Source organism: Podarcis tiliguerta (assembly GCF_965153285.1).
Source record: "Podarcis tiliguerta genome assembly, chromosome: 3".
Taxonomy (NCBI): domain Eukaryota; kingdom Metazoa; phylum Chordata; class Lepidosauria; order Squamata; family Lacertidae; genus Podarcis; species Podarcis tiliguerta.
The window spans coordinates 48,654,339-48,670,641 of NC_139536.1; the positions used below are offsets into that span (position 1 = coordinate 48,654,339).

Sequence of the window (16,303 nt, forward strand, 5' to 3'; positions counted from 1 at the left end):
ATGGCCAACATCATTTATTTTTGTCCGTGTGACTCCATATGGAGAGAAATGGCATGTGATATGAACTAATCCAGGAGTAAAAAGGTAAAGGTACCTCTGCCCGTACGGGCCAGTCGTGTCCGACTCTAGGGTTGCGTGCTCATCTCGCTCTAGAGGCCGTGAGCCGGCGCCATCCAAAGACACTTCCGGGTCAAGTGGCCAGCGTGATGAAGCTGCAGCTGGCGAGCCAGCACCAGCGCAGCACATGGAAATGCCGTTTACCTTCCCGCTATAAAGCAGTACTTATTTATCTACTTGCACTTAGGTGTGCTTTCGAACTGCTAGGTGGGCAGGAGCTGGGACCGAAAGACGGGAGGTCACCCCGCTGCGGGGATTCGAACCGCCGACCATACGATCGGCAAGTCCTAGGCACTGAGGTTTTACCCACAGCGCCACCTGCGTCCCAGGGGTAGAGAACCGCATAACAATGGTGGGAAGAGCCAGATGCAAAAGTGGACATAACAATGGATGTAACTTTTACCTTTGCACAGTACACATTACAGCTACACACACACACACACACACACACACACACTAAAAGGTGGTGTGGTTGTTATTGTTTTTGCTGACTACCATGTTATGTATTTTTGTGTTTTTATATTGTAAACTACCCTGTGATTCTTGGAAGAAGAGCAGGATAGAAATTTAAGCAAGCAAGCAAACAAAAAACATGACCTGGGAAACCTCCCAGAGGTCATACAGCGAGGTCTGGAGGGGCCCGAGTTTCCTCATCCCTGGACTAGCCCCTTGTGGCAACTCAGCAACAATGTCCTTATTATCCAAGATGTCACAGTATCCTTAAATCAGATTAAGGAAATTAGACATGAGGAAATTACAGCCAATTTATTTTGTGACCAAAATATTTTAAAAAATCACTTGAGACTCTGATATGTTGTAAAGCTCTGAGCAGGAATATTCTCTCTTCTGAAGCTGAATTTTAATTAAGTGTTTTCTCCTTAATAAAAATATCCAAGCAAATGTTTACTCCCCTGTGCTCACTGCCAAGGGAAATTACACAACAGATTTCCTTACTTGCGTTGGCAGTGAGCAGTGAAGTAACCAAGTTTGCTGCTAATATCAATCTGTTTGGGGTGTTTAAAACAAAAAGAGATTGTGAGGAGCTTCAAAAGGATATCTCCAACCTGGGTGAATTGTAATTAGAATGGCAGGTGTGATTCAGCATAAGCAATTGTCAAGTGTTGTACACAGGGACAAAAAATCCCAACTTCACATATATACATTTGGGGTCCAAACGGGAAGTGACTGAGCAAGAAAGAGATCTAGGAGTTGTAGCAGCTAGCCTGATTGAATTCTTCATGGTAGATGCCACCCACTGTGCACCGCAATGTGTCTGGCATTCTCTTGTCGCTCTGCTCTGTTAGCTAGCAGCACTAAGTAACAGAGATTTCAGCCATGGGGGGTTCTGCCCTTGTTTTGCTATTCCAAAATGATTTGCCTTGTAAAACATTATCATCCCACTGCTCTCCCAAAAAGGAATGATAGACATGCTCATCTACCCTTAGTGGTAGCTGTTTGTTAACTCATGCAATTATTCTTGGAACAAAGACACACTGCCAAGCAATTTTAGGGCTTGCCAATATGGAGTGCTTATTTTAACTGGCAGTTTTCAGCTTTATGACAACAAGATACATTTCAGTCTGAGGAACTCATTAATAATGCTTCAATCCACAGGAGTCGTGTTTCTTATTTGGACTTGCTCAGCGCTGGTTGGTTTCTTTTCTTTGCGTGCCCTCTCTGAACTTGCCGTGCGCGAGATCCGAACCCCAGGGTTTGCAGTGACTCTGTGATATACTTTTGGCTGGGGGAGACACACAGCACCACCAGCAACTTCGCATCGCCCCCTAAGAAGAACAAACAAGACATACATATTCACAGATTTTTTTTCCAATAAATTGCAAAGTGAATCTTGTCCATTTCACAAGGCAAAGCATTTATTTAGGGTAGGGTTGGAAGGGCTAAATAAACACTAATTTTAAGTAAGCTGCTGTGCAAGGCCATAATCTAACTCTGGCATGATTATCTATGTGAATCCCAATGTAAGAAGTGCACCCACCCTTTTATTTTTACGTGTTTCTAGTTGGAAGATGACTGAAATGGCTAGCAGGCCAGCCACAATGGCATGCACAGAAAACGACTGCCTTTGAGGAAGAAGATTCCAGGGGCAGAACAATATTGGCGTATGAAGAAACAAAGGCAGCTCTTTCATATCTATATGACTGTATTTGTAGGTGTCTGCATCTGCAGGGGAGTGTTGGCAGAAGAGATAGTAAGGTTTGTGAGAAAATTGTACACCTCCGAATCAGAGTGCAAAGATTAAATTCCAGGGGCCTCGTAATGGAAGACATAGACCTAGTGGAAATTGCTGGGTTGTGTCTTTTAATAAGGCTGGTCTCACAAATGGTGTGGGCAGGGGAAATAGCAGCTTAAGTATAAAGTTAAATTAAAAACTTTGCTGGATTTAAGGAGCATGCCAAAGGCGACACTCTTTCAAAAGTTTGAGTGAACCCAGGTTTCCTGATAATCACATTTTAAATTTGAGAGGACGCTTTTCATTGTGTTCTCACCTCATGAAATTATAAATTTATTCATAATTTCACATTTTCCAGGAGCAGGATAGAAAAAACATATATGCCTAGTAATGAAAGGTGGTTACACATGCACATCTCAGTTCACACAAGCACTGTTTTGGGCTTGTTTCAACCTGAGTATACTTCAGTCCTTTTCTCAGTTCAACTTCTTTTGCCTAATTAAGGGCTTGTGCACAAGATAAAGAACCAGCCAAATAGATAGAATATGCATATGCTAATTTTTGGCATGTGTGGAAAGGCTTCCATGTCTTTAGTAGGTACCAAACAGGTAAACCTTCAACAGGTGCAGCTTTTCTCCTCATTGCAATGCAATGGTGGACAAATCTTTACCTATTAAATGCATGCTTGCTGCATAGCTGCCAAAGTTGAAGAGTCATGCTTAAGCAGGGGGGGAAGCACACCCCAAAGCCAGAAGACTTCTGACTCAGCATCCTGTTTTATCACCATCTGGGTTTCTTGAATTTAAGATCAAGGTGAGAAATATCTCACACAGATGAATTTCAATCTGAATGGAAGAAAGCCTGAACGCAGGCCAGCTCTCCTCACCTATGGAATCCTGAAGTAAGTGGGTAAGTTTGCTGTTTCGATATGGCACATGAGAGCGCTGTTCTGATATGGCTCCAAGCACATCGGCCAAAGCAGACAAGCTGCGGTTAATGAAGGATGTCTCTCTCAGGATTGACCCGGTCACACCAGACATACCTAGTGCACAGGAAAAGAAAATAGAGCAGTGAGAACGAGCACAACTCCATGCTTCCAGACACCTGGATATGCAGTACACTTCTCATACAGAGGTTCTCATTTTATTTTAATACATTCACAAGGGGTGAAAGTTGGCACTGATGACATGGGACAAACCCACTTAAAATAAAACAAAACCTGTTTCAGCTGAATTGACCTTTCCCTCCCACAACCTACAGGGATACCTTAGGACCATTTTTCCTGAGGGGAGGAATTACAGATATGGAAAGAAAAGACAGACAAGCTTAGAGAGCCACTCACCATCTAGCTCAGACTTCCTCAAACTCGGCCCTCCAGATGTTTTGAGACTACAATTCCCATCATACCTGACCACTGGTCCTGCTAGCTAGGGATCATGGGAGCTGTAGGTCAAAAACATCTGGAGAGACGAGTTTGAGGAAGCCTAATCTAGCTTATAGTGTTTCTGCCGAGGTCTTTCCCTCCCCTTCTGAAGGAGATCTAGCTTTCAAAAAATACACTACAAATCAATAAACTTTCCCTTCTTTTTTTAAAAAAAGGTTTTGTAGTCATTGCATTTTTTTGCTGTTTTATTATGAAATTTTAATTAATATTTTTAAACGCTTTTTTATAAGTCGCCTTATGATGTTCACCTGAAAAGTGTCATGTATACATCTTAAATAAATAATAAACCAATGTTGACTCTGATAAGACATATATACCAGTCTCAAAAGTTGTTGATGATGACCCATTAAAATTAAATACAGTGGTACCTTGGGTTACAGTTGTACCTTGGGTTACATACGCTTCAGGTTACAGACTCCACTAACCCAGAAATAGTACCTTGGATGAGAACAGAAATCGTGCTCCAGCAGCGCTCCTGGGGAAATTGAGCAGAGTTTAGTTCTAAACCCATTTACTTGGGAGTGAGTCCCACTGAACACAGATGGATTTAATTTTGAATAAACATTCTTAGGATTGGGGTGTTAACCTATTTATTATGTAAAATATTAGCGGAGACAAATTGGCGATAATCACTGCAGTTCATTAATGATGCCGAGTGGGGCCACCTGGAGATCTGGTCTTTCAAAAGAACAGACCAACAAATGGTTGCCCTCAAGAAGCAGTGGAAACATCACAGGATTGCTCAACTGTATATTGGCTAAAAGGGGGGGGGGGAATAGAAGAAAGCTTTAACACCCACAACAAATAATATGTGTATCTTTTAATAGTTGTTTTTTTAAAAAATGTGACCAGTGAAAAGAACTCTTGGCAGCAACGTAAAGAGCTCTTTCATAACATAGGTTCAGTTTTCAAAACATTATTTCTGGAATGTTGCATTTGACTGAGAGGCTTTTCTTGGTAAGGAAGCTTGTCCTTTAGGAAATAAATAATCAGGTTTCTGAAAGGACTGCGTTTGAAGAGGAAGAAAGCAGGGGGGGAGGGGGGAGGGAGCCAAAGAAAACAGGAAATTGCTTACAGGATGCATCAAGATCCCTCCTGGTATTGTTTTTCATAAGGAGGCTGAAGAAGCCACACTGAATTATGTTGATCTGGACAAATGATGTATTTAAATCATTTGTGAGCTTTAAATTGCAGGCATTCCTAGGTGGTTTAGCACCCGCTAAATACCTATTAAGCAGCAGCCTGGACAAACTTTGTGCTGAACTGTGACTGTGCATCAAGGTAGGAGAGGAACTGGGGAATTCAGGCCCCTCTTAACAGCTATGTCACCGAGTGCCCCCTTTGCTTATGCTCCAAGATCAGTGACGGTCAGGAGCTGGGCTTTAAATTTAGGCGAAACAACAGTATAATGCAACACCGATAAAAAATTAAAATTAATGGCTACTCTTTTTTAAACAACAACAACAACAAGAGCCAGTGTGGTGTAGTGGTTAAGAGCGGTAGTCTCGTAATCTGGGGAACTGGGTTCGATTCCCCGCTCCTCCACATGCAGCTGCTGGGTGACCTTGGGCCAGTCACACTTCTCTGAAGTCTCTCAGCCCCACTCACCTCACAGAGTGTTTGTTGTGGGGGAGGAAGGGAAAGGAGAATGTTGGCCGCTTTGAGACTCCTGAAGGGGAGTGAAAGGTGGGATATCAAATCCAAACTCTTCTTCTTCTTCTTCTTCTGCTAAGGCCTTTTGGCACTAGAAAGTTTTTGAAAGATGCCTGAAAGTCAAAAGTGAGGATGCCTGCAGCATCTCTTTTCAAAGAGTATATGGCGTGCATTATTGCTAATGGACAAAGTAAATGCCACTTTGCTCCAAAACTACCCAAGAAAGCTCATTGTATTGCAGGGGTTGGGAACTGAATCTGACTGTGGGCGAGATACTTAGCTGATCCGAGGATCAAATCTGACAGGTGTGTGGTGGCACCCATCACCTGATGCCATAATGATATCAGGTGACTGACACCTGTCAGTTGAACAGTGCTAAGAGCAACATCTTCTGAATATGCGATTTCAGTGTCAATTAGCTTATTGGTGTTGGGGGCAAAGCTTCAAAGATGCCTTGAAGTCCATGGAGAGGGGAGAATCCATCTTAAAAATGGATTATTTCCTCCTCCATTGTTTGAATACAAAACACTTCCTCTAGAGACAGAAACTGCTACAAATTTTCATGCAACACGTCACTGGTATTTGGTAAATTACTAACTAAATACTCAATTTAGGAGGGGTGGGGAGCACTCAAGGAAGATTTGGTACTAGGGCCTCTACCCAGACCAGCTTTTAAAGATCAGGAAAGAGGGCATCAGTGAATTCTAGGAAAAATGAAAGAGGAGGAGTTAAAAGGCAAATGGATGACTCTGGTGTGATATGGGATGCACCAAAACACAACGGTAATTCAGCAAAAGATCAGAAAGATTGTAACTAAATAAAACCTTGAAGGTATGTCAATAAAGTTTTGGAGCCCTGCTTGGGAGCTCTGTAGCTGCTCTTTGCAGGCTAAGCACTTTATGGATCTCAAGTAACCAGTCCACACTCAACAGGCACACGGACCTGACAGTAACAGTTTAACCAGATCCATTTCAGATGTGGTCCTTGGAGCGCAATATGTTGTCCACAGCTTCTACATGAACTAGCTAAATTTACTCAATGCAAACCGATCCCAAGGTAGGTTTCCACCTTCACAAGTGTGGAAATGTTTTGTCCCAAAGGCTACTTTACCAGCACATTCACTGCCAGCCAAATCCACCAGCTGCAGTTTCGTTCTCATTCGCTTAAGTTTTTCTGTAGATTCATTGAAAAACAGCGTCGGAGAAGAAGCTCTAGAAGGAAGGGAGGGCTTGTCATCTTTCACTGAGCAAGGAGAAGTGAGGAAATGTTTTCTACCCATCTTTGGACTCGAACGGTCACCTGCCCAAGGAGTTGCTGGGTGAAGGAAAGAAAAATAATGAGAAAAGTTTATTTCTGACCCCACAGAAGCAAAGTAAGACATGCAGGAGGGGTGGGGAATCTGTTCAGTTCAGTTTCTGGGTTAGGACTAAGGGTGGATCCAGTAATTATAACAGTTTATAATATTATTTTATTATAGTTCAATTTTTGTGATGGAATTCTATAGAAATGAGCTGTCTAGGCGTTTGACTAGAAGAGGAGGGGAATAAATTTAATAAACCTAACTTAAAACTGGAAAAGCAGGAGTCATGAGATGTACACTATACAATGTAGTGTATAGCTAGGAAGGAGCACCCACATGTTAGTCCCAGAATTTCTCCTAACCAGTGGCTCTCAGGTTTTTCTCCAGCTTGAATTTAAATAATAGGAAATGGTTGCAGCGAGTTTCAGATTGGAATTCAATGTCAGCATTAAAGCAGACTAGCCAATTACATTTCTGATCTGGTTGAAAGGCTAGATATGAAGTAAAAGCAAAGCAAATACTTTGTTTGGTAGTGGCTTCCATGACAATCCTAGAGGTATTCTAGAAACAGGCAACTTACCCAAGTTATCCTCTGAGTCAGCCTTTGTGGTTACTGTCAAGGTTATCACAAGATGAGAACGCGAGGAATGAGCATGGACAAGTGTCGGGTGTTTGACTCTCAGTTGTAAGCCCTTATTAACTAGTTCCAAAAACTCCACAGCATCTTCAACAGGCCTTACAAAACAAAACATTTTTGCAGGATTTTTAAAAATGCTGCAATTTAAGCATGAGTACAGATCTGCTCACTTCCCCAGGAGCCTCATATTGTCCTAAATATTGTTTCCATTTCCCCACCACCACCTAAAGCATCTGTACTAAAACTGCATATTTTATATGGTGCATTTGTAAAACAACTAAGTTATTAAGATACAGGGGTCAATTTTATACCTTGATGCTTTGATTTAACATGGTCAATGATAAACAACATCTGGGTAACTCTGAATAACATTTTGACAGTTTTAGGTGTCAATCTTGAATACTTTCATTGTCCATCAAGACACTATAGTTTTGTACAACTGTGATTTAGATTAATAACAGTGGAACCATCTTTTGCAACACAAATTCTGAGGACATTCCTGCAAGAGGATTCATTTAATTTAACCAAGAACAGGATGAGGAAATCCAGATCTGAGAAGCTCAAAAGGAAGAACATGCCACACAAAAAAACCATTTCTGAATCTAAGATGAATGAATGTATGCATTCAAAAGAAATCTCAGGATTTCTGTTCGTCCTGGGAACCTGGCACAGAGAGAGATTAAAGGTGAAACAGACGTCGCTAAACATGCAAAAACAATTGCAGTGTGCGGTTCATCTTGTTTCCTCCCTGCTTTGAATTATGCACAGCACCTCCAACTGAAATGCAGGGTTTAACAGGAATCGTGAAACAACCTAATTATATGGAGACTGTCGGCTGTTAAAAAAATATAATATTGTATGATGTGTTGCCAGCTACAAACTAGCATCTCAGTCTAGAGAGAGCATCACTCTTCTGTCATGGATGCCAACCCAAATAAAACTGGTCAGATTCTTCTCATCACTTTTTCTGACTTCGCCTTAGTTAGATTTGTTTCCTAAACTAATTTTTCCTAAGTACTAGTTACAGGTAGGTAGTCGTGTTGGTCTGCCGTAGTCGAAACAAAATGAAATAATTCCTTCCAGTAGCACCTTAGAGACCAACTAAGTTTGCTATTGGCATGAGCTTTCATGTGCATGGTATCTGAAGAAGTGTACATGCACATGAAAGCTTATACGAATAACAAACTTAGTTGGTCTCTAAGGTGCTACTGGAAGGAATTCTTTTATTTTTTTTCCCTATGTAGTGAGACTTAGCTATTCATATGTCCCAAATATCATCTGAATACCTAATAATACCCAAGAAGGAAGAAATGTCATTGAGAAACCGACAGCACACCAACATTTAGAAAGAGAAATTCTATGTTTTTAACAGAATTTCATTTTTTCTCAAGGGAAGGAAGACGGGAGGAAGACCCTCCTCTGAGGAAGTCAGTGTCCTATTTTCATTTCTGGAGGAGGAGGTGCCTCTCCCTTCAACTCTCAGACACTTCAGTTTAAGGGTGCTGCATACAGTTGCCTGCATGCAAAACCAGCAGCTTGAAGACAGCATGAAAAGCATCTGCCGCATGGGGGTGGGAGACGGCCTCAAGTTTAGTTTCTGAGGAGTTACATTCTGGGTCCACATGGGAGTCAAATGGGACTCAATACCCATTGATTGGCATTACAGATTGCTCAATCTATAAAAGAAAGAACTGGCTCTTATTTCAAAGGCAGCTCCCTTTCACCATGGTGGCAAACGTTCGCTCAGAGGGAATGTACTCAAAGGCTAAACGCAAAGAAAAGCACCCACCTGCTTTGCATAGCCAAAAAAAACGAACAGCACCTTTGGTTCCCACCAGATATCAACATGCTATTTCTATAATCAGGTTAGGAGAATGTAACCAGTATGGTAGCCTATGTGCCAGAAGGTTTCAAGAGCAAATTCCCAGTGTGCAATGTCTCCGAAGGAAAAGCACAACCATTCTTCCTTGGCTATAGATGAAACACTACTCAAAACCCCCATAACTTACTTTCGACTCTTTAGAGTAAGGGTGGCCAATCACCATGGTTCCCTTATTTTGTTTTGATTTGTCTTTCATTTTCCAGCTTTTTTTTGTATAAATACTTAATATTATGTGTTTATTAATGTTTTCCCTAAATGCATTGAATTTAAGACACATTTTTATACATCTAGCAGGATGGAGTATATAAATATATAGAGAGAGTGTGTGTCTTGGACACATAAACGTTTCTATAAAAGGAGCTTACTCTTCCCTGAAATTTCTAAAAACTGCATAATAAAAAAACTGCAATAAAAGCAAAGCCTCCCAAACAATGGGAAGAAAAAGGGGATCTTATGCTTGCCAGTTTTCTACCACATGACACATATTCCAGCTTGCAGCTGATTTCTCCCTCGCTAAATCGCAGGATAAGGATGACTCAAGAGTGATACTACAGGCCTCAAGGTTTCAAATACAAGCCATGAATTTCTTGCAGAGAAAGCATGGGCAATGGATTGTAGGAGGATCACAGAAGTTGAATACTTTAGTTAATTGACCTATGGCTGTGTGGAACTGGGGTAGGTCAATTTGGTGAGAAAGATGATAAATAAGACTTTGGGAATCTATTACTTTGGTAAATTAGTTTTATCAATGGCAACTACCATCTTTCCTCATAATACACAAAATATAGGCTACAGTCACTGTATAGATTCTTTTAGTGAATTCTGTAGTCAGTGATTAGCCCCTGACCATGTTTGGATGACCATATCTTAGCTTATTTAGCTGAAATATGCAAGAGGAGCTTTTGAACTATTCCCTTTGCCAGGAACCAGATTAGATCAAAAAGCCTCTAATTAACCAGTTTCCTGTTTCATCTTAATTAGGAAATGATGGTTCCCAGCTTCAGAACAAACTAAAATATTAAGCCACAGCTTGAAGTTGGTATAATAGCCTGCCTTTTTCCAAAGTAGGAAGCCATGGTTTGGTTGATTAGAGGGTTCTTGGTTTAAACATGGCTTGAGTGAAGGGGCTCCATGCATAACCAAAGGGTTGAGCAGATCTCAGTTTAATAAGCCAAAATATGATCATTCAAATCAAGTCAGACCCTTTCAGCCAATAAGAAATAAATGTAAGAGTTATCTCTTGGCAGAGCAAACCAAGCAGTAAAAATGTAGCATGTGACCAGGCACTAGAAATTATGGTATTAGTTGATGACAACAGCTATGCTTTCTCAATATTGTGATAACTTGGTCTGCTCAGCTGTTACCTTGGGGTCCCTTCCAACTCTACAAAGTCTGATTTCCCCGTTCTCCTTCCAAATAAATCATGAATTTATTGTTTTAAAATTGGTTTTTATTACACTGAATCCTAAACTTTTTGTCCTTAGGTATAAACATTATGAAGAAAATCCACTGAACCAGAATATTAGACTTCAGAAACGTTCAGATCCCTGATTGCAGAAAGAGCCATTAAAATTTTTTGTCAGTGGTCCCCAATTTTCTGTGGGGTGATCAATTTATGCAGAATACAAAACCAAACGGAGGGAATTATGTCTGCTCAACCCTCCAGCACATTTGGTGTATTTTTAATCAAGGATTTTTGGCAATAATACAGAACCACATAAACAAAGCTTGAGTGGTTTGCTTATGTTAGTGAAACCCACAGACAAAAATACTGTCTTAAATTATCTCTTTTGTGGGTGTAGTATATTATAGTTTATGAAGGAAATAAAAGGTCTGTTGTGTCTGCCTTCTAGGCCTCCCCCCCTCCCCCCCAAAAAGCATATGAAATGCTTGTGTTGTGTATTGTGACTACAGGAGTTTAAGAAGAGAGGGGGAAAATCACATTTCCACTGGGAATAAAAACAGTTATGGTTTTCTGTGGAATTTTACCATCTGAAACTGTTTTCAAAGCAACAAAACAAAACAAAACCCTGAAACCCTTTCCTGCTTTCAACTATAATGAATTTCCAAGTATAGGCAAAGTTACAATATGTTCCCCTCCCCTCCCCGCCTAGAGAGCAAATAAGATTGAGACACTCCAAATCCTGAAAAACATTAGCTGGCAAGAGATCCCCAGGTGGGGGAACATTCAGAAAATATGTCTTCACACACACACACACACACACACACACGCGCGGTCAGAAATAGTCATATTGCAGTGATGCTAACGAGTAACAAATGAGTATGAAAAGCAAGTTGATCTTAACAATGTCATACAGATTAGCATTTTTTGTCACCGACACAGGCTGCATGACTTCTTGGTCACAGATGCACAAGAGTACTCACTCATGGGTAAGAAGTGGGATATCACTTTTTCCTTCCTTATTTGTGATTATGTCCCTTTTGACACCACTCATTCTTCCATAGCTGTCTTTGGCCAGAAGATCAAAAACTTCATTATTATATACTTCCACAACAGAAACCTCAACCCAATGGCTTCCTAGCGGCTTTTCTGAAAGGAGTCTGAAAAAGGAGGGGGGGGGGGAGCTTTAGTGACTGAAACAAAACCCTGAATAAACTAGGCTTGTGATCTAGGGGACTATTAAAAGCCTGACTTAAGCGCTTATCTAAATACCCCAAACCTCCTAACCATGAGCATGCATGAGAAACCCAGCCCATTATGCTGTGGCTGCGATATACTGGGACAACTCTGTTGACAATACGCTTCAGTTGCACAGGCTCCACAGTTGCAATATCTGTGCAAAAAGTAGAACTTGAAAAGGAAAAGAGATTTGTTGATGAAATTAGCACTGCCAACAACGACTGCAAGATCTTTAATGTTTACGTTCCCAGCCAGCGGTGGAAGAAGCTGTTTGGGTGCCAGGGGTGGCACGCCCAGGGGTGGGGCAAGCTGCCCCTAGGGGCGGGGTGCACCACAGGGCCTCCAGAGTCTGCCTGGCTCCTTCCACTCAGCCACCCTATAGCTGGGGGGGGGGGGGAGCAGGCGGACTGTTTGGGCAGCGCGGAGCCTGTGCGCACTCAAGCCACCACATCTCTCTTAGGAGAGACGCGTGGCTTGGGCACACTGCAGGCAGCACAGTGAGTGCCGCCCGGCATTCTGTCACCCCCCCCTCAGTGGTGACACCCAGGGCAGACCACACCCACTGCACCCCTTTCCTCCACCCCTGTTCTCAGCCATTTCCAAATGGCATTGGTGGGTCATCAGGCTACGGCAGGCAGTGAAGCAACAGATGACAAGCAAAGTTGCACTGTCCTGTGTACGGGAAATCCATCCTAGGTGCACATGGATGTAAAAGAGGCAAGCCTTACTGCACATGTGCAAGGGATTGAAAAATTATGGGCTGTATCCCATGTTAGTCATACTCAGAGTAGATCCACTTAATGGGCATGGCTCACTTAGGTCCATTAATTTCAAAGGGTCTACTCCAATTAGAACTTATTTGGATACAGCCCCGTGTCTCTAAACACCATTTAAAAATCAAACAACCACTAGATATGTAACACAACCTTTCTGTGCCACAGACTTTACTTGTTTGCCCCTACAACAGACTGCATGGTGGCTTAGAGTTCTTTCAGTCCCTGCCCCCTCTCCATTTCACATATGGGACAACCAGAAGAGAATATTCACAATGAACTTATTACCAAGAATAAACCATTCTTAGGAATCCCGTGAGGATAAATGAGGTTATATTTACACTAACCAATTTTCTGCATGGTATTTTATAGTACCAGTAGCCCATGTAATTTGCTGTAATCTGTCCAGTTAATCTGATTTTTGATACCAATTACCTTCACTTTGATCAGAACATATTGGGTTGGATACCCTTGGGTTACATGCCCTTTTGTAAGTGAAATAGAAGAAGAAGAAGAGTTTGGATTTGATATCCCGCTTTATCACTACCCTATGGCGTCTCAAAGCAGCTAACATTCTCCTTTCCCTTCCTCCCCCACAACAAACACTCTGTGAGGTGAGTGGGGCTGAGAGACTTCAAGGAAGTGTGACTAGCCCAAGGTCACCCAGCAGCTGCATGTGGAGGAGCGGAGACGCGAACCCAGTTCCCCAGATTACGAGTCTATCGCTCTTAACCACTACACCATACTGGCTCGAGCAGAAGGGGTTTTTTCAAGGTGTATACTAGTGTAGTTTTATACGGGGTCTGTTAGCAACAAGGTATTGAGCAATCTCTTGCACAAGAGCTCAAGTTGTATGCTTGAGCCAAGTCTGTGCTGTGCAAAGTCTTCTACTAGCTCTTGTGCAATAGTTTACAGCACAGCACAACTACCAAAATCTATTCTGTTGGTGGATCTCTGGAAGCAACTCATTATCTTTTCAACATACATTTTAGCCTATTTATGCACAAATGCCGTGATTCACCAGGCCTCAGTGACATAAACTCATTTCCATTTTAACTGCCAGTAATCCTGCATGCTCCTGGCTATATCTGAAGGGGCACGCGGCTTCCTGTGTGCACATCTGGCTTTTTTATTTTTTAAATAAGCCTGCCCCAAAAATTCAAAGAACAGCCTCATAATTGTAAGAGAAGGAAGAACATATGTACAGTAAATGCACAAAGCCCTGACTGAGAACCACAAAGAACAATGAGGAAGGAGGGGAAATATCAGACATTGCAACAGAGATGGGCTTGTGCAGAAATACTCTGAAATAAGAATTGTAATTAATTTTGTACACTGAAAATAGAAAGAATTTGCCGTCAACGGATTTATCTGTGCAGATTGATGATTGGCTCAAATGTCTACTCTGGCATTTTCTAAAAGGGCTTTCATAATTATTTAAAATTAAAAGCCACAGGAAATGAAGTCCCACCCTTTTGTCTTTCCATTCCATGGATTACTCAGAGTACTGAGATCCACCAGTCATTGGCTTGGTGACCACAGGAGAGCAGGAATCCTCCATAATGTTCCTGAAGTTGTGGAACACTCTGTGTGAGAGATGAACCTATTAAGACTGCATTTAGCTTTTTTCTGCTTCTCATCTCCCCGGCTGCAACTGCTGTACTGCACATTGAGAAACTCTGAATTGAGAGGAAGATACTAAATGGACTAAACAGATGAAATAAATAAATATAACACTGTCATCTGCTGTCATCCATACCTGAATACTTCTTCACTAGCTCTAGGAATAATTCCTAAGTCTTGCTCATCTTCCATGGAGAAAGTGAAATTACTCTCAGACTGTGGACCCAACATTGTGTGTGTTTTCCCGCTTCCAGTCTGTCCGTAAGCCATAATGCATACATTGTACCTGCAAAGAAGAAAAGCAAGGTTCTCAAAGCCAACAGCTACTATTGATCGAAGCTGGAAACTGTTGAGAAGAAAATTCATTTTGCAGTTTTCTAATAACTTCACACAAAAGTTCACACAACTTGCTAATTCCAAAACATTGCAATATACGCTCTCTCTCCCTCCCTCCTCCCCTCCTGGAAATTCCACAGTGGGGAGAAGAAATCAACTTGGAATGGATGGGCAAAATCCTTTTTTCCCTTCCCTTCTATGGAGAAAACAGGAAAATGGGAGCGGGGTGAGGGAAGCAAGGGAGGGGAGAAGCAAGGACAGACAATTGCTCCAGAACAGGGCTGTTTCCTTTTGTAACAAGAGTCATAGAATCATAGAGTTGGAAGAGACCACAAGGGCCATCGAGTCCAACCCCCTGCCAAGCAGGAAACACCATCAGAGCACTCCTGACATATGGTTGTCAAGCCTCTGCTTAAAGACCTCCAAAGAAGGAGACTCCACCACACTCCTTGGCAGCAAATTCCACTGTCGAACAGCTCTTACTGTCAGGAAGTTCTTCCTAATGCTTAGGTGGAATCTTCTTTCTTGTAGTTTGGATCCATTGCTCCATGGTTTACTTTTGATGGAGGCAAGTTGTGGAATACAATTTAGCAGCCACAGAACTCTGCAGAATCATCTGGACGGATGCTTTCAGCTCGTGATATGGGCCAGTTTAAGATGATCAGTGTTGCTGGGAAGGGATACTTTTCAAGAGCTCTCTGTAATCTCAGGAGCATTCCCTGTTCTTTAAATGGAAGCCTAGTAGCAGTACATTTGAAGTTAGATATGCCTAGCAGCCAGGATTTTCACATAGCTAGAATGTGTGTCTGTGTGTGAGAGAGAGAGAGCGGGGGGAGGGAGAAAGGGAGAGAGAGAGGCATAACATTACATTGCTCAATCCCTCATAAACTTTTGAAACCAGTTTTTTACCATTTCAAATGAAACAGACATTGTGAGCAAAACATTTATGGCACAGCTAGAACTGTATTGTACAGCTCACAAGATTTAACAGGCCATCCCTGCCCCAATATAAGATTCCACCTTTTCCCATTGTTTTGACCCAGATTGCAAAACTCAGCTGAACATTTAATTTAGATAATTTTGCCTTTTTAAGTTATCTCCTGGCGGTGTTCCAGATAGCCCCTTAAAATGAGAGATGAGGAGGATGCTAGTATATCGTACAGAGGAAAGAAAGTGTGTGGATCTGGTCCTGGGAAAGGGATAAGAATCTATAAGGTATTGCAGATCCAGCATTGTGAACTCAGGAAGCAGAAACCACATATTCAAACTCTTTTCTGAAAGTAAGGCTAGGCACTGCTTGAAGAAGAAGAAAATAGTAGGCTCCTTTTATGCTCCGTTGTTCATTTGGACCAGTTTGTGAATCATGACCGCCTATTGAGAGAGAGGGATCCAGAATTTAATCTAAGATGTGGAGAGAACTACATCCCATTTCACTATACTTCAAACAGGTTAGTTCCAGGTGACTATCAAAATTTAAAACATCCAGCATCAGCCACACAATTCCCCCCACCCCCGCTTACACCTTTAGTGCAGAAATGTTCACCAGCTTTCTCATAAGGTGATGTTACAGATCACTCATGGCTCATACCACAAACGGTCAGAAGAGGCAGCAAGCTCAAAGTCAAAACACTGCGCCTGTTCCAGATGGGAGATTGATCAAAAACATGGCTGGTAGAGGGACCTCATCTTTTCCAGACAAACAATCT

The 16,303-nt window shown here is 41.9% G+C and overlaps 1 protein-coding gene across 2 annotated transcripts in view; it reads right to left on the bottom strand.

Moving 5' to 3' along the window:
* Positions 1–1,621: 1,621 nt before the first annotated feature.
* Positions 1,622–16,303, bottom strand: part of KIF25 (kinesin family member 25) — a 38,380-nt gene continuing 23,698 nt past the window's right edge. For both annotated transcript variants that reach the window (XM_083434159.1, XM_083434158.1), the window contains 6 exons: positions 14,398–14,547; positions 11,610–11,786; positions 7,286–7,440; positions 6,516–6,719; positions 3,195–3,350; positions 1,622–1,901 (listed from right to left, as the gene is read on the bottom strand). In XM_083434159.1, coding sequence (XP_083290285.1) covers positions 1,744–1,901; positions 3,195–3,350; positions 6,516–6,719; positions 7,286–7,440; positions 11,610–11,786; positions 14,398–14,547 — 1,000 coding nt within the window. In that variant the 3' untranslated portion in view covers positions 1,622–1,743. The remainder of the gene's footprint in view (positions 1,902–3,194; positions 3,351–6,515; positions 6,720–7,285; positions 7,441–11,609; positions 11,787–14,397; positions 14,548–16,303) is intronic.